General features: G+C 37.0%; 1 protein-coding gene across 1 annotated transcript in view; it reads left to right on the forward strand.

Moving 5' to 3' along the window:
• The window catches only part of GLIPR1L2 (GLIPR1 like 2), a 41,778-nt gene extending 28,678 nt beyond the window's left edge, over positions 1–13,100 (forward strand). The window contains exons 4-6 of the mRNA XM_017946010.3: positions 4,407–4,492; positions 12,255–12,281; positions 12,364–13,100. Of these exons, the coding sequence (XP_017801499.3) occupies positions 4,407–4,492; positions 12,255–12,281; positions 12,364–12,746 (496 nt within the window). The 3' untranslated portion in view covers positions 12,747–13,100. The remainder of the gene's footprint in view (positions 1–4,406; positions 4,493–12,254; positions 12,282–12,363) is intronic.
• Positions 13,101–18,669: the final 5,569 nt, after the last annotated feature.

Consider the following 18,669-nt stretch of genomic DNA (forward strand, 5'->3'; position numbering starts at 1 on the left):
TAGAGAAAAATTTTTTTTTCACTAAAATGGTGTTTTTAAAGAACAAACAACCCTCAAACTAAAAGGTATCATCATATTTAGTGGTGATAGCTACAAGAATTGCCATTAAGGTTTTAAAAAGATAAGAATATTCATTCCATAAGAATCAATCAAGATACCAGTGTTAGTGAAAAAAAGCAAATCAATGCAATTAGACACAAGAAAGAAATAACGGGCCTAAATGAAAGGTGAAAGCAGATACCTTATTATTCAATACTGAAGAAACCCAAGATTCCTCATTTTAAAAACTAAAAATAATATAATTCAGCAAATCAACAATTTATAAAATTAATATTCAAAGCTTAAGAACTTTCCTATCTATGAAATTATGAGTTAGAAAGTACTATAAGACAATATGTATAAAAACATAAGATATATCTTAAAAATTTACAGACTCAATATGAAGAAAATGTTTACAGTTTACTAAAATATTTAATAGAAGAATTTTTAAAATGGAAAAACCTACCATGTTTATAGATGAAATATTCAGTGTCTTAAAGTCACTTCAGTCTTTATCCATCCATACACTTAATTCAATTCAGATTAAAATTTTTAATCAATATTTTTATAAGTTGATATAACTGGATAACGTTACAATTTATATGGAAAAAAAAAAACCATTGGTATATAATTAGGTAAAGTAGGTAATGAATGACAAGGGAAGTTATAGCTACCAGATTTCAAAATATGTCATGAAGCTGCAATAGTTAAAAGGCTAAAATAAGGGCATATGAATGGATAGAGTTATTGTGTTATGTAGGTGAGGGTCAATAAGTAGATCCAAATACATATGTAGTGATTATGATAAAGGTGGCATTTAAAATCACTGGTTAAAGTATTTAAGTAATAGAATTAGGAGAGAGCCTCCTGGCTGGATAAAAGTAAAACTGAGTTTTTCACTCATCTTAGAAAAATAAATTTCTAATAGATAAAAGATTTAAACATTAAAAAGTGAAGTCATGAAGGCTATATTAGTGAATTTACTTATGATTTGGAAGGTATAAGGACCTATCAGAACACTAAAGTCCAGAAACTATAAAGGAAAACACGTATGAATCTGAGTATAGAAAAAGTCATTTATTAAATGGGAAATCCTTTCCCTATTGCTTGTTTTGGTCAGGTTTTTCAAAGATCAGATGGCTGCAGATGTGTGGCGTTATTTCTGAGGCCTCTGTTCTGTTCCATTATAGTATAGTTTGAAGTCGGGTAGCATGATGCCTCCAGCTTTGTTCTTTTTGCTTAGGATTATCTTGGCTATTTGGGCTCTTTTTGGTTCCATATGAAATTTGAAGTAGTTTTTTCCAGTTCTGTGAAGAAAGTCAATAGTAGCTTGATGGGGATAGCATTGAATCTATAAATTGCTTTGGGCAGTATGGCCATTTTCACAATATTGATTCTTCCTATCCATGAGTATGGAGTGTTTTTCCATTTGTTCATGTCCTCTCTTATTCATGTCCTTTGCAGGGACATGGATGAAGCTGGAAACCATCATTCTCAGCAAACTATCACAAGAACATAAACCAAACACCACATGTTCTCAAGTGGGAGTTAAACAGTGAGAACACATGGATACAGGGAGGGGAACATCACACACTGGGACCTGTCGGGATGTGGGGTGCGAGGGGAGGGATAGCATTAGGAGAAATATCTAATGAAGATGATGGGTTGAAGGGTGCAGCAAACCAGCATGGCACATGTATACCTATGTAACAAATCTTCACATTCTGCACATGTACCTGAGAATTAAAGTATAATTTTAAAAATTAAATGAAAAAAAAAGAAGAGACAATAGAATGGAAGCCAGTGTTGTGGTGATGTATAAGAAGTAGTGAAAAATGAAACAACTTGTTGTAAGTAGTCTAGTTGTTCTGGCTGTATGAGATGGAAAAATCGACATCTGTTTCATGTGCTTTGGCTCTTGTTCTGTGAACAATGTACAGACTATGTGAGTCTGGATGGAGAACTTTGAAGAACCTGCCTACAAATTGTAATTGCTACATTGTCAAGCTGTGGGCTGTATTACCCCCTTGATGAACAAGATAGTGGCAGATATGAGTCTAGTGTAGGCAAAGAAAGTTTCTACCACTGCCATAATTGTGCTGTCATTTTGAAAGACTGTGTATCTATTACAATTTTTGAATAATTGTCTTCTAATGAACTTGGGGTTGGAAATGGGTACACTTGTCTGTTAAGACACCCAGGCAACATGTCCTTATCTAGGATCTGGACACATGCTCTATAGGTAGCATTGTACTGAGGCTATGGCCAGATAGAGGCTAAGAAAAGTTCTAGAAGACTATGTTCAAGAGTCTTGACTTGGTCTTGGTGAACCACTGGTCTGCTTCTTAGAAAATGTAAATTTTCTAAGGCATTGCCAGGGCAGCTGTGAAATATCAGTGGACTTTGCTGCTTATAGATACTTACCTATTATTTCCTCCTAATCTGGCCCAGTAATTCCACTTGAAGTTGGGAGGTGTGCCGTGGATCCAGACTTAAGTTGATTTAGGTTCACTTTCTTAGAAACTCAGAACTAGAGGAAGATTAACATAGGGGAGAGTATTAGCCTGACATTTCTGGCTGTCTAATAGAAATAATGATTATAAAACTCAACTCTTTGAAAGAGGGGACTCATTGTAGTCTACCACAGTGTGGATTTATTTATTTTCAGTTTTACGTATGTATGTATGCATTATTATATTTGTTTCTTTGCCTTTCCACAGTTTTTCCAGGCTACAGATATCAGACATTATGATCTTGGGGTGATTGGCCTATGCTCTAGTTCTCAAAGGCAGTTTTTATAGTGAGTAGCTTTTTACTTAGGCATAAGGACAGAGGTCTCCCGTCCTTGGGACCTTAGGAGACAATACATCTGCTTTTGTGTTGGAGGCATCTGTTTTGGTGAAAAAGTGTTAGGACAGGAAAAATAGACCAGGGTGTAGCTAAAGGTGACTAGAGCAACTCTTGAGTTTCTGCTGTGGCTGGGTTCTAAACAAAATGCCTTTCTTTCTTGAAATAGTTGGATAATAGAACAGTAAAACTGAAGAAGTGATATATGATCTACAAATAACCACAAACCTCTGGATGTTCCTGATGGACTTGAATGCTTACAATTCAAGGGTATCAGATGTCTTATTGGGTATCACTCAAACGCTCTGATTAAATAAGATATATCTGAGAAATGTGATACTCAGGTTTTTGAACATATATTTCTTAGGCTTGGCCATTCTTCCTGAAGGCCTAATAAGGCCTAACCAAGGACTTAAATAATGAATGTTTGTTTTTATAGCTACAAATTATGTACCAGGTAAATAGGCAATCCTGATTAAATTACCAGAATTAATGACATTGCCCCCACTCAAAAGTATCTTTTCCCTGCTTGTTTTCTCTACCTTTCTTATCCTAGATCATTTATTTAAATTTCCCGATTTAAAAGTACTTTAGGGCCTTTTTTCTCATTTAGCTCTAGGCAATTGATGTAATTATTTCTTACTTATCTCTTCAGCTCTGTACAGTGGGTTAAATCAACTTTGTAAATTCCCATTTATATTTATTTGCTTCTTTATAAATTTATGTGTTTTTATATATACCCCCAAAATAATTCATGCAGATGAGTCTTTGGGACATAAGCATTTCAGAATTTTGTAAACTCTGTAGATACTTAATATATCATTTTTATAAAACTTTTTATGTATTTGGGCCAACCAGGAAGCAATTAATTATAAAACATTCTATAGACAGTTATTTATTTATATATTTATTTATTTATTTATTTATTTTAGAGACAAAGCCTTGCTCGGTTGCCCAGGCTAGAGTGCAGTGGCACAGTCATAGCTCACTGCAACCGCAAACTCCTGGACTCAACTTATCTTCCTTCCTCAGTATCCTGAGTAGCTAGGACTACAGGCACGTACCATGCCTGGCTAATTTAAAAAAATATGTTTTTGAAGAGACGAGGTCTTGCTCTGTTACCCAGGCTGGTCTCGAACTCGTGGTCTCAAGAGATTATCCTACACTGGCCTCCCAAAGCACCAGTATTACAGGTGAGGGAGCTACCCCACCCAGCCTACATCATTCATTTTTAAAGGATGCATTTTGCTATAAACTAAAATGAAAGAAGCTTTAAACCCCATTCTTATATTTAATTATAATACTTTGTTTCTAGGGCATGGGAATTCGTTTCAGAAAAGACTGTTTCCTGGGGGAGAACAAAATGGGAAGCATTGAATCTCTAATTAAAGTATTTCCTTAAATCCAGTTTCTTAACTCATGTTTTTAACCTGATTAAATATCAGCAACTATATTATTTAAATTACATGTAAAAATTGAAGCTTATTCTAACTAAATGTTTTCTGCTTTTTTGTTTATAGAGGAACGCTGACAAGAAGACCTTATGAACCAGGAATATTTTGTACTCGATGTGGCAGACATGACAAATGCACAGATTTTCTATGCAGTAAGATAAAGAAAATAACTTAAACATGAAAAAAATGCATAATGGATTGGACAACAAGAAAACTAAGTGATTGAACACTAGTTTTTTATTGTCATGTTAATATTATTCCTTTGATCAGAATGCTACTATTATATTATCAAAGGATGGTTGACACAGTATTATCTTTAGATTTTTCTAAACTGTAGACCCTTTTCTGTTCTATCTTAACCCTATTCCTTCCCCTGAGGACATACCAGAGTGTCCGAAAGAAGGAATGAGAACTAACAGTTTTGCCCTGATAAAGCTTCACAGTTTATTCCCAAACAGCAGACTGTTTGATAATAACTGCTTTAAAGGACAGTATATTTCAAAATATTTATGAAGTAGCATATATTTAATACCCTTTTCTTTTAGTTTTTCCTCCAAAAAGCTGAAATGTCCAAATATTTAGAAAGTAAAAAGTAGAAAATATGTTTGATTACATTTTTCTTTTAGTTTTTCCACATGAAAGAATATACTCCAAAAGTATAACTATAGCTAAAGTATACAATGCTTAGGAATATGGGAGGAGATAAATTAGGATAATAAGTAAATAGCATATTATGTTGTTTTATAATTATTATACTTTAAGTTCTTGGGTACATGTGCAGAACATGCAGGTTTGTTACATAGGTATATATGTGCCATGGTAGTTTGCTGCACCCATCAACCCATCATCTACATCAGGTATTTCTCCTAATGCTATCCCTCCCCTAGCCCCCGACCCCCCAACAGACCCTGATGTGTGATGTTCTTCTCCCTGTGTCCAGGTGTTCTCATTGTTCAACTCCCACTTATGAGTGAGAACATGTGGTGTTTGGTTCTATGTTCTTGTGATAGTTTGCTGAGAATGATGGTTTCCAGCTTTTTCCATGTCCCTGAAAAGGAAATGAACTAATCCTTTTTTATGACTGCATAGTATTCCATGGTGTATATATGCCACATTTTCTTTATCCAGTTTATCATTGACAGGCATTTGGGTTGGTTGCAAGTCTTTGCTATTGTGAATAGTGTTACAATAAACATACGTGCACAGGTATCTTTATAGTACAATGATTTATAATTCTTTGGGTATGTACCCAGTAATGGGATTACTGGGTCAAATGGTATTTTTGGTTCAAGATCCTTGAGGAATCGCCACACTGTCTTCCACAGTGGTTGAACTAGTTTACACTCCCACCAACAGTGTAAAAGTGTTCCTATTTCTCCACATCCTCTCCAGCATCTGTGGTTTCCTGACTTTTTAATGACTGCCATTCTAACTGGCGTGAGATGGTATCTCATTGTGGTTTTGATTTGCATTTTTCCAATGACCAGTGATGATGAGCTTTTTTTCATATGTTTGTTGGATGCATAAATGTCGTCTTTTGAGAAGTGTCTGTTCATATCCTTCTCCCACTTTTTAATGGGGTTGTTAGCTTTTTTCTTGTAAATTTGTTTAAGTTCTTTGTAGATTCTGGAAAAGAGACAGGGTCTTTCTTTCTGTCACACAGGCTGGAATGCAGTGGCTTGATCATAGCTCACTGTAACATTGAATTCCTGGGCTCAGGTAATCTTCCTGCCTCAGCCTCCCAAGTAGCTAAAACTGCAGGCATGTGCCACCATGCCCAGCTAATTTTTTTTTTATTTTTTGCAGAGACAGGATCTTGTTGTGTTGCCCGGGCTGGTCTCAAACTCCTGGCCTCAAGTGGTCCTCCTACCTCACCCTCCCAAATATATGATATTTTTGTGCTGAAGAAAAAACAGAAACAAAAACTAGTGGACAGTTTTACTATAACACCATTTCAGGGATGATTCCACCCTAACATCTCTGCTGTTGCTTCAGTTGAATCAAGATGCAAACTCTTGTTCTTCCTCTTTTCGTTGTCTTTCTTTTTCTGAAAAATTCAATCCTAAAGTCATTGAGCAGGTCAGGGGAATGTAGTCATCTACACAGAGGGGCATCCAGAGGTGATGTGTTACAACCTAAACAGCATAACAAAGGATCCACACGAGATGCAGTGGGCATGGAAAGGAAACCTAAGCAAGGTGAGGATGCTGTCCACATAGAGATGTGGCCATGTGTGGGAAGTCAGATCCCTCATGGAATGAAGTAACTGTCTATATATGAGGTCTGGTTTGGGGTATCAGAGCCAGAGCAGAATAAAATGATGTCCATGCAGGGATGACTCAGTATGTGGCATCTGTGCCCAGGCAAGGTGAGGAGAGCATCAACATGGGATGGAAGGGAGAGTCTGAGCCAGTGAGGAAGGCATCCCTGGAGGGATGGTCTGGCAGTGGTTGTTGGAGGCCAAGAAGAATAAGGAGAAGAGTCCATATTGGAGTGGGCTGAGAAGAGATTTCGAACCTAAGCCAGTAAAGGGGGCATCTGTACTTAGGGGCAATCACACATGAGGTTTCTGAGTGCAAATTAGGTGAGGAAAGTTTTAATGTGGAGAAGATGACTTGACATGGGTGAAGTCAGGGCCCAAGTTGGGTAAGGAAGGAATCCACACACAGAAGCCTGGAGCTGGGTTTCAAAGTCTGAGCAGGGTGGGAGGGTGTCCCAGCATAGGGCCAGCCCCTAAGTTGGCCGATTAATACAAGACAATTTCTCAGCATAAACATACTCCAAATATTACATTGGTCAGACTTATAGTAAAACAATATTGCTTTCTGAGATTCAAATGTAACCTGACATCACTTGTTTTTATTTGCTAAATCTGAGTGTCTAAGTCTAAGCAGAGTGAGGGGGGCACATATGTGTGCTAGGAGCTAGAGACAGTGATGGGAGATTGGAAGCATAGTGGGGGAATGATAAAAAAAAAATTAAGTATAATGGGGGCTAGTTTCTTGCTGTCAGAAATGGAATACAAATATGTAAAGGAAAAAAGCAAGCATGAATCTTATGGTGGTGAATTGGAATTATAAGTGTTGGAAATTAAGAATTTTAATAAACATATATAAATGTGTATATATACACAGATAAAACTATAACTGTGGACTCAGTTTCAACATGTGAATAATTGTAGGGCCTCAAGAACAGAACCAAAACAATAGAACAGAAAATACAACTAGAGAGAGATATATAGATACTTAAGTAATAAAACAAATTTCACAGAAATAAAAATACCTGAATCTAAACATTGAAAGTGCACACTATGTGCCGGGAAAAAGTGATACAAAATAGTCAACACAGTAGACATAGCCTAGTAAGTTACTGGACGTTAGTGAAAAAGAAAGAATCTTAAAGTATCCAAGCAAAAATGTAAGATCAGTTATTAAGAAGTTTAACGGTCTGGATTGAAGCAGAAAAATAGTCACTCTAAGTATTTTAGCAATAAAGTGTTTAACATAGGAAATTCAGTTTACCTGAATACTGTAAACACTAAGGGAGTGAAGGTCAGGGAAGTGGCCACAGTAAGGCAGAGAAGTGGCAACAAAGCTGAGAGTTCTATATTGTATTATACTAAGAAGCCACTGTGAAACTCACATTGATCCATCTTACCTGGCCTACCATCACCCCTGGTGGTTGCTTTTCCTATATCTTTCCTATTTCATTTGCATTCCTGTCATTGGCAAACTCTTGCCTGAAGCTATGCAGAGAAAATAATTCATAGAACTGTACTTCCTGGTTTCAGCTCTACAATACAAAATTGACTTCACACTGATACGGTAGTAATGCTGCTTTGGCAACTGATATTCCCACATAAAGGGGGAAAATTCAGTCTGGCTTCAAACTTCTCTACCATAACAGTAAATGCTAAGAGATGGTTGCATGATGCCTATATGCCCTTAATATAAGAAGTGTCAACCAAGAGTTTATATACAGCAAAACCTATTATTCAAGTGTAATCAAATAGACAGATGTTTTGGGAGCATGCAGTTACATTTGGTGTATAGTTCTCATGAGCACTTCTTCAGTAAACTAGAGGATGACATTCACCAAAAAGAAGAGAGGAATGAAAAAACTTGAGTGAAAGAACTCTCTGTGAGCCCTGAATCTTAATAGATAGACTAAGACTAAAATAATCTGAGAGTTATAGTTACAAAAAAAAATACAAGAAATATTGGAAACATGCAAATGATACAATTAATAAAACTTGGGAGGAGAAGAGAGAGAGAAAAAATATGCTTATTTCCTCATCATTTATAGCTAAGGGCCGAAGATACTAGACTATTTAAAGCTGATGAACAATAGAGGTGCAAGTAAATTTAAATGTATTTAACTATTTAATGAAACATATAATCAATAAAAATTGATGAGAAGTGAATAAAGATGCAAAGAAGAAGCATACTATTATATAATTGCTCATACTAAGGCATCAATAGATACACAAATACCAAATGAGAAAATACAAACTATGTGATGAAGACTTTTTGAAAGACAATCTAAATAGAAATCATTACATAAAATATGAAGTAAGACCAAGCGCAAAAGGCTAAAATAACCGCAGAGATCCAAAGGAAGGTCAGTTCATCTCTAAGGTGCCTGAATAATGAGTTCTAAATTTTCCTGTTGCAAGACAAAGTTCTTTGTTGCCATTGGGTTCTCTATGTATGAGAACTCATTTATCCTTCCACTGTGCTTCCTAGTGGAATTCAGGATTGGTTATCTGACCATCATGATATTGTTTAGCTCTGTGTCCCCACCCAAATATCATCTTGAATTATAATCCCCACATGTTGAGGGAGGGACCTGATGGGAGGTAATTGGATCAGGGGAGCAGTTTCTCTCATGATGTTCTCATGATATTGAGTGAGTTCTCATGAGATCTGATGGTTTAAAGTGTTTGGCAGTTGCCCCCAGCCTCTCCTGCCACCATGTAAGATGTGCCTTGCTTCCCCTTCACCCTCTGTCATGATTGTAAGTTTCCTGAGGCCTCTAGCCATGCAGAACTGTGAGTCAATTAAACCTCCTTTCTTTATAAATTACCCAGTCTCAGGTAGTTCTTTTTAGCAGTGTGAAAATCAACTAATACATGAAATTGGTACCAGTTATAGTGAGGCATTGCTGAAAAGATACCTGAAAATGTAGAAGCAACTTTGGAACTGGGTAACAGGCAGAGGTTGGAACCATTTGGAGGGCCCAGAAGAAGACAGGAAGATGTGGGAAAGTTTGGAACTTCCTAGAGTCTTGTTGAATAGTTTTGACCAAAATGCTGATAGTGATATGGACAATGAAGTCCAGGCTGAGGTGGTCTCAGATGGAGATGGGAAACCTGTTGGGAACTGGAATGAAGATCATTCTTGCTATGCTTTAGCAAAGAGGCTGGTGGCATTTTTACCCATGCCCTAGCAATCTGTGGAACTTTGAACTTGAGAGAGATGATATAGGGTATCTGGCAGGAGAAATTTCTAAGCAGAAAAGCACTCAAAATGTGACCTGGCTGTTTCTAAAAGCATATAGTCTTATGCATTGATAAAGAGATGATCTGAAATTAAAACTTATGTTTAAAAGGGAAGCAGAGCATAAAAGTTTGGAAAATTTGCAGCCTGGCCATGTGGTCGAAAAAATATATATATATTTTATTTATATATATATATAAAAAATATATATAAAATATGTATATAAATATATATAAAAAATATATATATTTTTCTTTTCTGGGGAGAAATTCAAGCTGGCTGCAAAAATTTGCATAAGTAACGAGGAGCCAAATGTTAATCACCAAGACAATGGGAAAACTGTCTCCAGGATATTTCAGAGATCTTCATGGCAGCCTCTCCCATCACAGGCCCAGAGGCCTAGGAGGGAAAAATTGTTTCATGAGTCAGGCCCAGGTCCCTGCTGCTCTGTGTAGCCTTGGGACATGGTGCCCTGCGTCCCAGCCATTCCAGCTTAAGCTATGGCTGAAAGGGACCACGGTACAGCTCAGGCCATTGCTTTAAAGGATGCAAGCCCCAAGCCTTGGTAGCACCTCGGCAGCATCCATGTGTTGTTAGGCTTGCAGGTGCATAGATGACAGAATTGAGCTTTGGGAGCCTTTGCATAGATTTCAGAGGATGTATGGAAACACCTGGATGTCCAGGCAGAAGTCTGCTGCAGGGGTGGAGCCCTCATGGAGAACCTCTACTAGGGCAATGCAGAAGGGGAAATGTGGAGTTGGGGCCCCCACATAGAGTCCCTACTGGGGCACTGCAAAATAGAGCTGTGAGAGGAAGGCCACCATCCTCCAGATCCCAGAATGACAACTTTTGCACCATGTGCCTGGAAAAGCCACAGGTAGTCCATGCCAGCCTGTGAAAGCAGCCACAGGGCCTGAACCCTTCAGAGCCACAGGGGCAGAGCTTCCCAAGTCCTTGGGAGTCTACCCTTTGCATCAGCATGCCCTGGATGTGAGACATGGAGCCAAAGGAGACTGTTTTGGAGCTTTAAGATTTAATGACTGTCCTGTTGGGTTTTGAACTTGTATGGGGCCTGTAGCCCCTTTGTTTTGGCCAATTTCTCTCACTTGGAATGGGAGCATTTGCCCAATTGTATCTTAGAAGTAACCAACTTGCTTTTGATTTTACAAGCTTATAGATGGAAGGGACTTGTCTTGTCTCAGGTGAGACTTTGAACTTGGACTTTTGGGTGAATGCTGGAATGAGTTTAGACTTTGGGGGACCCTTGGGAAGGCATGATTGTGTTTTGAAATGTGAGAAGGACATGAGATTTGGAAGGGGCTGGGGCAGAATGATATGGTTTGGCTCTGTGTTCCTACTCAAATATCATCTCAAATGGTTATCTCTAAGTGCTGAGGGAGGGACCTGGTGGGAGGTGATTGGATCATGAGGACAGTTTCCCCCATGCTGTTCTCATGATAGTGAGTGAATTCTCATAAGATCTGGTGGTTTAAAAGTGTTTGGCAGTTCTCCCCTCACTCTCCCTCCTGCCACCATGTAAGATGTACCTTGTTTCCCCTTCACCTTCCACCATGATTTTAAATTTCCCAAAGCCTGCCCATCCATGCAGAACTATGAGTCAATTAAACCTTTTCTCTCTATCTCTTTTTTTTTTTTTTTTAGACAGAGTCTTGCTCTGTCGCCAGGCTGGAGTGTAGTGGCGCAATCTTGGTTCACTGCAAACTCCGCCTCCCAGGTTTAAGTGATTATCCTGCCTCAGCCTCCCAAGTATCTGAGACTACAGGAAAAACCTCTTTTCTTTGTAAATTACCCAGTCTCAGGTAGTTCTTTATAGCAGTGTGAAAATGGACTGATACATCTCTCAACCCAAATGAGCAGAAGAAAGGGAATTTATTTCCTAAAAACTATTATTATCTCATTGGACTAGTTAACTAAAAATATTGAATGCCAGGCTATAGAGCTAACTTTGCCATCTGGGAAATTAAGAGCAACTGAAAGCTTCTGAAAATAAGAATTAAATGAGGAAAGTGAATAGATTTCTAAGATTAATTAGGAGTGATCTGTGGGGAGAAAGAGAGATGAAAATAAGAGATATTATAGAATCCTAGAATGTTGGAGCTGGAACAATATTTTAAGGGCAGAAGTGGAAAACTTACGTAAGGTCAATGATGTAAAGACAGAATTAGCACTAGAATGCATATCTCCTTACTCATGTATTTCCATACTTTCTGTAACAAACCAGGCTGATTTCATTAAAGAGAATATATTGTACTTAAAATTGGCTAGTGGTTGGAGGGAGGACATCAAAGATAATGCCTGAGAGCTAGGAGAAAGTGACACTATTATTGAGAGATTTTCTTATTTTTTAGAAAAGAAATTTTATCTAATTTTTTATGGACTTTCTTTTTCTTTCTAGGTAATGCAGATCGTGACCAAGCCATATGTATGTATTGTTGTCCTTTATTTCTTGAACAATTTAACTACTTTATGTGAAATCCAGCTTTCAATTGCTTCTTTGTTTACAGATTACCGATTTTGGTATCCAAAATGGGAAACGCCCCGGCCAATTCTATGTGATCCACTGTGTACATTCATTTTATTATTGAGAATAATATGTTTTATGCTGTGTGTCATAACTGTTTTGATAGTACAGTCTCAGTTTCCAAATATCTTGTTGGAACAACAAATGATATTTACCCCTGAGGAATCTGAAGCAGAGAATCAAGAGGAGGAAAAAGAGAAAGAAAAGAAAGAAAAAGAGAAGAAAGAGAAAGAGGAAATCGAAATGGAAATAATGGAAATGGAGGAGGAAAAAGAAGAGAGAGAGGAGGAAGAGGAGGAGGAGGAGGAGGCGGAGGAAGACGAGGAGAAGAAGGAAGAGGAGGAAACACAAAAAGAAAAGATGTAGGAAGAGGGAAAATAAGAGTAGAAAGAGGAGGAAAAAGATGTATCACCAATATAAGCCAAAAGTGTAATACAAAAAAGACAGACAAAAAAAAAAAAAGTAAAACACTGAGTTTTAACAAGGAAGAAGATATGCAAACCACCATTGGGATGTTTTTTATTCCCTTCTCTCCTATACTTATTCAGTAAATTCAAATTTGTAAAACAAAGAAACAAAAAACATGTCAGGTGGGCTCTTTGACACTAAGAACAGATAAAGACATGACAAGAAAAACTCTGAAAAACATTTGACCAGTCTAATTAATCTTAAGATTTCACCATGTTATTCTAATAAAGGAGGGAATTTTCATTTTCTAAACGTGTTTCCGTCTCTGTGCTTTAAATAGTAAGGTGCTTAAAGTCATTCCAAGTTCAGAACAACCATTGAATAAAATTTGTATTTTTTTGTTTTTACTGTTACTATCATAGTTGTTATTGGTGGTAGTGGTATTTTCCAGGTGATATTAAGGTATCTGATATTATTATTTGTCTTTGTGGTTTTGGGAATGGTTTAAGTGGTACCTGTACATCCTGCTAGGATGCAAACTTATTATTTAGAATTCATGTTCAATATTTCATTAAAGACTTGCTGTAATATTCTGCCACTGAGGGCTAATAAATGCCAGAATTTTAATTAGTTGTGGTAGAGGAATCTGGGTGCTTCCAAATTTATATAATAAAATAAATAAATTTTTAGAAAATTATTAACTTGTTATTCAATATGTATAGTAAAAGTTCACAAATTAATAAGATAACTACTTACCACTAGTAATACTAATAAATGAACTAGATAAAAACACCTAGCATAGGAGATTTCTTTAGCTACAAAATAAATGGCTAGTACAAGATGACCACTAAGACCTCTTCCATCAATAAATATTCATGGATCAACTTTGTAAAGGAATCAATAGTAGTTGTGAAGTATACTAGGCAAACACCTGAGGGAAAAACCTGATTCCCATGAAAATGTTCCTGAACTCAGCACCTTATATGGCAAAATAATAAATACCTTTTATTGCTCAATTTTAAAATAGGCAAAAAGCAATGTATAATATTTTTCCGATTGCCATTCCATGCTCAGCTGTCTTACTGTTGCACCCTTATTAGAACTCAATGTGGCTGAGATGTGAAAGGTTGATACAATTCTATTTATGACAGGGACTTAGGGAACTTATTCTAATTGAGAATCAGAGGCTTAATAAACTGAAGGTGTAAGTGAAAGAAATGACATTGAAAAAAAGAATCACTGCATACCTGATGTTGTCAAATAAAAATCTGTTTTCCAATTTTGATAGAATATTGTGTTCTAAAGCTGTATTTCTCAATGTGTGGTTCCACTGAGGGAAAAGAAAGAAAAAAAAAAAAAACCTAGCATAGCCAAATACCTCAAATGGTGTAAATGCTATGTGTATTAACTCTGTTGTTCTTTAGTTGTATCAATATTCTGTTAAAAACCTGTTCCTAAGTAGGGCAAGATAAGAATTATATTTAAAAGCCCTGAGCTATCCTCTTGGATTTGAGTGTTTCTGTTTGGTTTGTTTCCTTTGCTTTGTTTTTTTTCAAAGAGCTCCACTTTGTAGAAATTAGATATTTTTCCATAATGGCTGAACTAGTTTACAATCCCACCAACAGTGTAAAAGTGTTCCTATTTCTCCACATCCTCTCCAGCACCTGTTGTTTCCTGACTTTTTAATGATCGCCATTCTAACTGGTGTGAGATGGTATCTCATTGTGGTTTTGATTTGCATTTCTCTGATTGGAAAACAGTATGGCGATTCCTCAAGGATCTAGAACTAGATGTACCATATGACCCAGCCATCCCATTACTGGGGATATACCCAAAGGATTATAAATCATGCTGCTATAAAGACACATGCACACGTATGTTCATTGCGGCACTATTCACAATAGCAAAGACTTGGAATCAACCCAAATGTCCATCAGTGACAGACTGGATTAAGAAAATGTGGCACATATACACCATGGAATACTATGCAGTCATAAAAAAGGATGAGTTTGTGTCCTTTATAGGGACATGGATGCAGCTGGAAACCATCATTCTTAGCAAACTATCACAAGAACAGAAAACCAAACACCGCATGTTCTCACTCATAGGTGGGAACTGAACAATGAGATCACTTGGACTCGGGAAGGGGAACATCACACACCAGGGCCTATCATGGGGAGCGGGGAGAAGGGAGGGATTGCATTGGGAGTTATACCTGATGTAAATGACGAGTTGATGGGTGCTGACGAGTTGATGGGTGCAGCACAGCAACATGGCACAAGTATACATATGTAACAAACCTGCACGTTATGCACATGTACCCTAGAACTTAAAGTATAATAATAATAAAAAATAAAATGAATTAAAAAAAAAAGAAAACAATAGTAAGAAAAAAAAATTAGATATTTTTCTATCTATGAAGTCAGCCTCTGTTCCACCAGTCCCCTGAGAAAAAAGCCTTAGGGAGAGAAAAGGGCTAGTTCTCTACAGTGACATTATTTATTATTATTATTGTACATTTGTGTTGTACTTCATAGCTTCCAAAGTCCTTTCATGTATTTAATATTCAAAACCATTCTTGTGGAGCTGGCATTGCTTCTATTTTTAAAATAAGAAAACTGACCTTAGATATGTGAACATATGACGCATTTACAAGTACAATTTCTTCATTTATTAATTCCCACACATGACTAACTTGTTACGTATCTGTATGCCTAATAGAACCTGGGCCTGGCCCAGGAAATCATTTTCTCCTAGACCTCAAAGCCTGTGATGGGAGGGGCTCCGGTGAAAAACTTACATTTTCCCCATTGTCTTGGAGATTAACATTCATCTCCTCATTACTTATGCAAGTTTCTGCAGCCAGCTTCAATTTCTCCTCAGAAAATAGGTTTTTCTTTCTATCACATTGTCAGGCTGCAAATTTTCCAAACTGTTATGCTCTGCTTCTTTTATAAAACAACCCAAGTCACCTCTTGAGTGCTTTGCTGCTTAGAAATTTCTTCCTCCATGTGAGAAATGGGAAAGTTCTTCAAAGATTATAAAAAGTCACATTTTCTTACAATAAGATTGCTATCCACTATATATATATATATATATTCCTGATATATATAAATCAGCTGTCCTAGCTTGCTCTGGCATGCCTGGACAGAAGTAGACAAGCCCCAGCCCATAGTGCATGCCACTCCTTATTTGGAGATGCTTCCTTAACTATCCCTGAGCAACTTCCTTTTCTTTCTTTGTTCTATTCCCCTCACCTAATTAAGAAAGTTTAAACTAATAACCAATCGGGTAAAGTGTAAAATGTGAGGTCCTATTCCAGCCAGTGAAAACTGGACACAGCAGTAGGGTAGACGTGTCAGGTTATAAATTACTGTGTCTCCTTTGTTTGGTGTGCTCTTGTGGCTGGACAGCTATTGGGTAGCACCCTTTCTGCAGAAAGTAAAGCTCACCTGGCTGAGAGATCATTTGTTCCCACGTTTTTGTTTTGTTTTGTTTTGTTTTTGTGACACCAAAAACTTCATTCCCAGCATCCAGATGTCCTAAATCATCTCTCTCAAGTTCAAAGTTCCACACATCTCTAGGGCAGGGGCAAAATGCCACCAGTCTCTTAGATAAAACATAGCAAGAGTCACCTTTACTCCAGTTCCCAAAAAGTTCTTCATCCCCATCTGAGACCACCTCAGCCTGGACCTTATTGTTCATATCACTATCAGCATTTTGGTCAAAACCATTCAACAAGTCTCTAGGAAGTTCCAAACTTTCCCACATCTTCCTGTCTTCTTCTGAGCCTTCCAAATGGTTCCAACCTCTGCCTGTTACCCAGTTCCAAAGTCACTTCCACGTTTTCAGGTATCTTTTCAGCAGTGACTCATTCTAACTGGTACTAATTTACTTTATTAATCCATTTTCACGCCACTGATAAAGACATACCCAAGACTGGGCATTTTACAAAAGAAAGAGATTTATTGGCCTTACAGTTCCACCTGGCTGGAGGGGCCTCACAATCATGGCAGAAGGCAAGGAGGAGCAAGTCACATCTTGCGTGGATGGCAGTAGGCAGAGGGAGAGCTTGTGTAGAGAAATTCCCATTTAAAAACCGATCGGGTCTCATGAGACCCATTCACTATCACAAGAACGGCATGGGAAAGACCCGCCCCCACAATTCAATCATCTCCTATTGGGTCCCTTCCACAACACATGGGAATTATGGGAGCTACAGATGAGATTTGGGTAGGGATACAGAACCAAATCATATCACCACCAAAGGAAAAGAAGTCATTATATTGAAAAGACGCCTGCATTCATATGTTTATCACAGCACTATTCCAAAGACGAAGTCATGAAATCAACCCAAGTGGCAGGTATGTAATGTCCCTGTTATTTCCGATTGCATTTATTTGAATTGTCTCTTTTATTCATGGTTATTCTAACCAGCAGTCTATCAATATTTTTTATCTTTTCAAAGAGCCAATTTTTCATTTTTTGCTCCTTTGTATCATTCTTTTGGTCTCCATCTCATTTAGTTCTGCTTTGATCTTTGTTATTTCTTTTCTCTGCTAGCTTTAGGTTTTGTTTGTTTTTGTTTTTCTGGGTTTTTTTTTTTTTTTTTTTTTTAGGTACAATGTTAGGTTGTTAATTTGAGATCTTCCTGTCTCTTTAATGTAGGCATTTAACACTATAAACTTTCCTCTTAGAACTGCTTTTGCTGTATCCCAGAGGTTCTGGTTTGTTGTGTCTCTAGTTTCAAAATTTTTTATTGATTTCTGCCTTAATTTCATTGTTTACTCAAAGATCATTCAGGAGCAAGTTGTTTAATTTCCATGTATTTGTATAGTTTTGAGATTTCCTCTTGGCATTGATTTCTAATTTTATTCCACCCTGGTCCAAGAAGATATTTGATATGATTTTGATTTTTTTAAATGTATTAAAACTTGCTTTATGGCCAAGAATATGGTCTATTTTAGAGAATGTTCTGTGTACTGATGAGAAAAATATATATTATGCAGTTATTGTGCAAACTGTTCTGTAAGTGTATATTAGGTCTAGTTGGTCTAGAGTCGTTTCAGTCTAGACTTTCTTTGTTGACTTTCTGCCTCCATAATCTGTCTAGTATTGTCAGTCGGGTATTGAAGCCTACCACTATTATTTTATTGCCGTTGATGTGTTTTTTTACATATAGGAATATTTGTTTTATGAATCTGGGTGCTCCAGTTTGGGGTACATATATACTTAAGGTTGTTAAATCTCCTTGTTGAATTGATCCCTTTATCATTATATAATGATCTTCTTTGTCTTTTTTTTTTCTTTAACTGTTGTCAATTTAAAGTCTGTTTTATCTGATATAAGTATGGCTACTCCTGCTCACTTTTGGTTTCCATTTGTGTGGGATATTTTTCTCACTCCTGTACTTTGAGTCTTTACCCATTAGGTGGCATTCTTGTAAGCAGCATAAGGTTGAATTTATTTTTTTATTCAATTCGCCAGTCTAAATTTTTAAAGTGGGGCATTTAGTTCAGTGACATTCAAGATTAATATTGATATGTGAGGTTTTGTTCTTGTCATAATGTTAATTGTTACCTAGTTGCTTTCTAGTCTTATAATTGCTTTATAAGACCCATGAGTTTTCTTTTGTGTTCTTTTATAATGGCAAATATTATCCTTTTGTTTGTATGTTTAGAATTTCTGTGAGAATTTCTTTTATGGCCAGGCTAGTGTTAACAAATTCCCTTAGCATTTGCATGTCTGATAACTACTTCATTTCTCCTTCATTTATGAAACCTGGCTTAGGAGGATACAGAATTCTTGGCTGGCAGTTCTTTTCTTTAAGAAGATTAAAAATGGAACCGGAATCTCCTCTGATTTGCAAGGTTTATGCTGA

This window comes from Papio anubis, chromosome 9 (genome assembly GCF_008728515.1).
Source record: "Papio anubis isolate 15944 chromosome 9, Panubis1.0, whole genome shotgun sequence".
Classification (NCBI taxonomy): domain Eukaryota; kingdom Metazoa; phylum Chordata; class Mammalia; order Primates; family Cercopithecidae; genus Papio; species Papio anubis.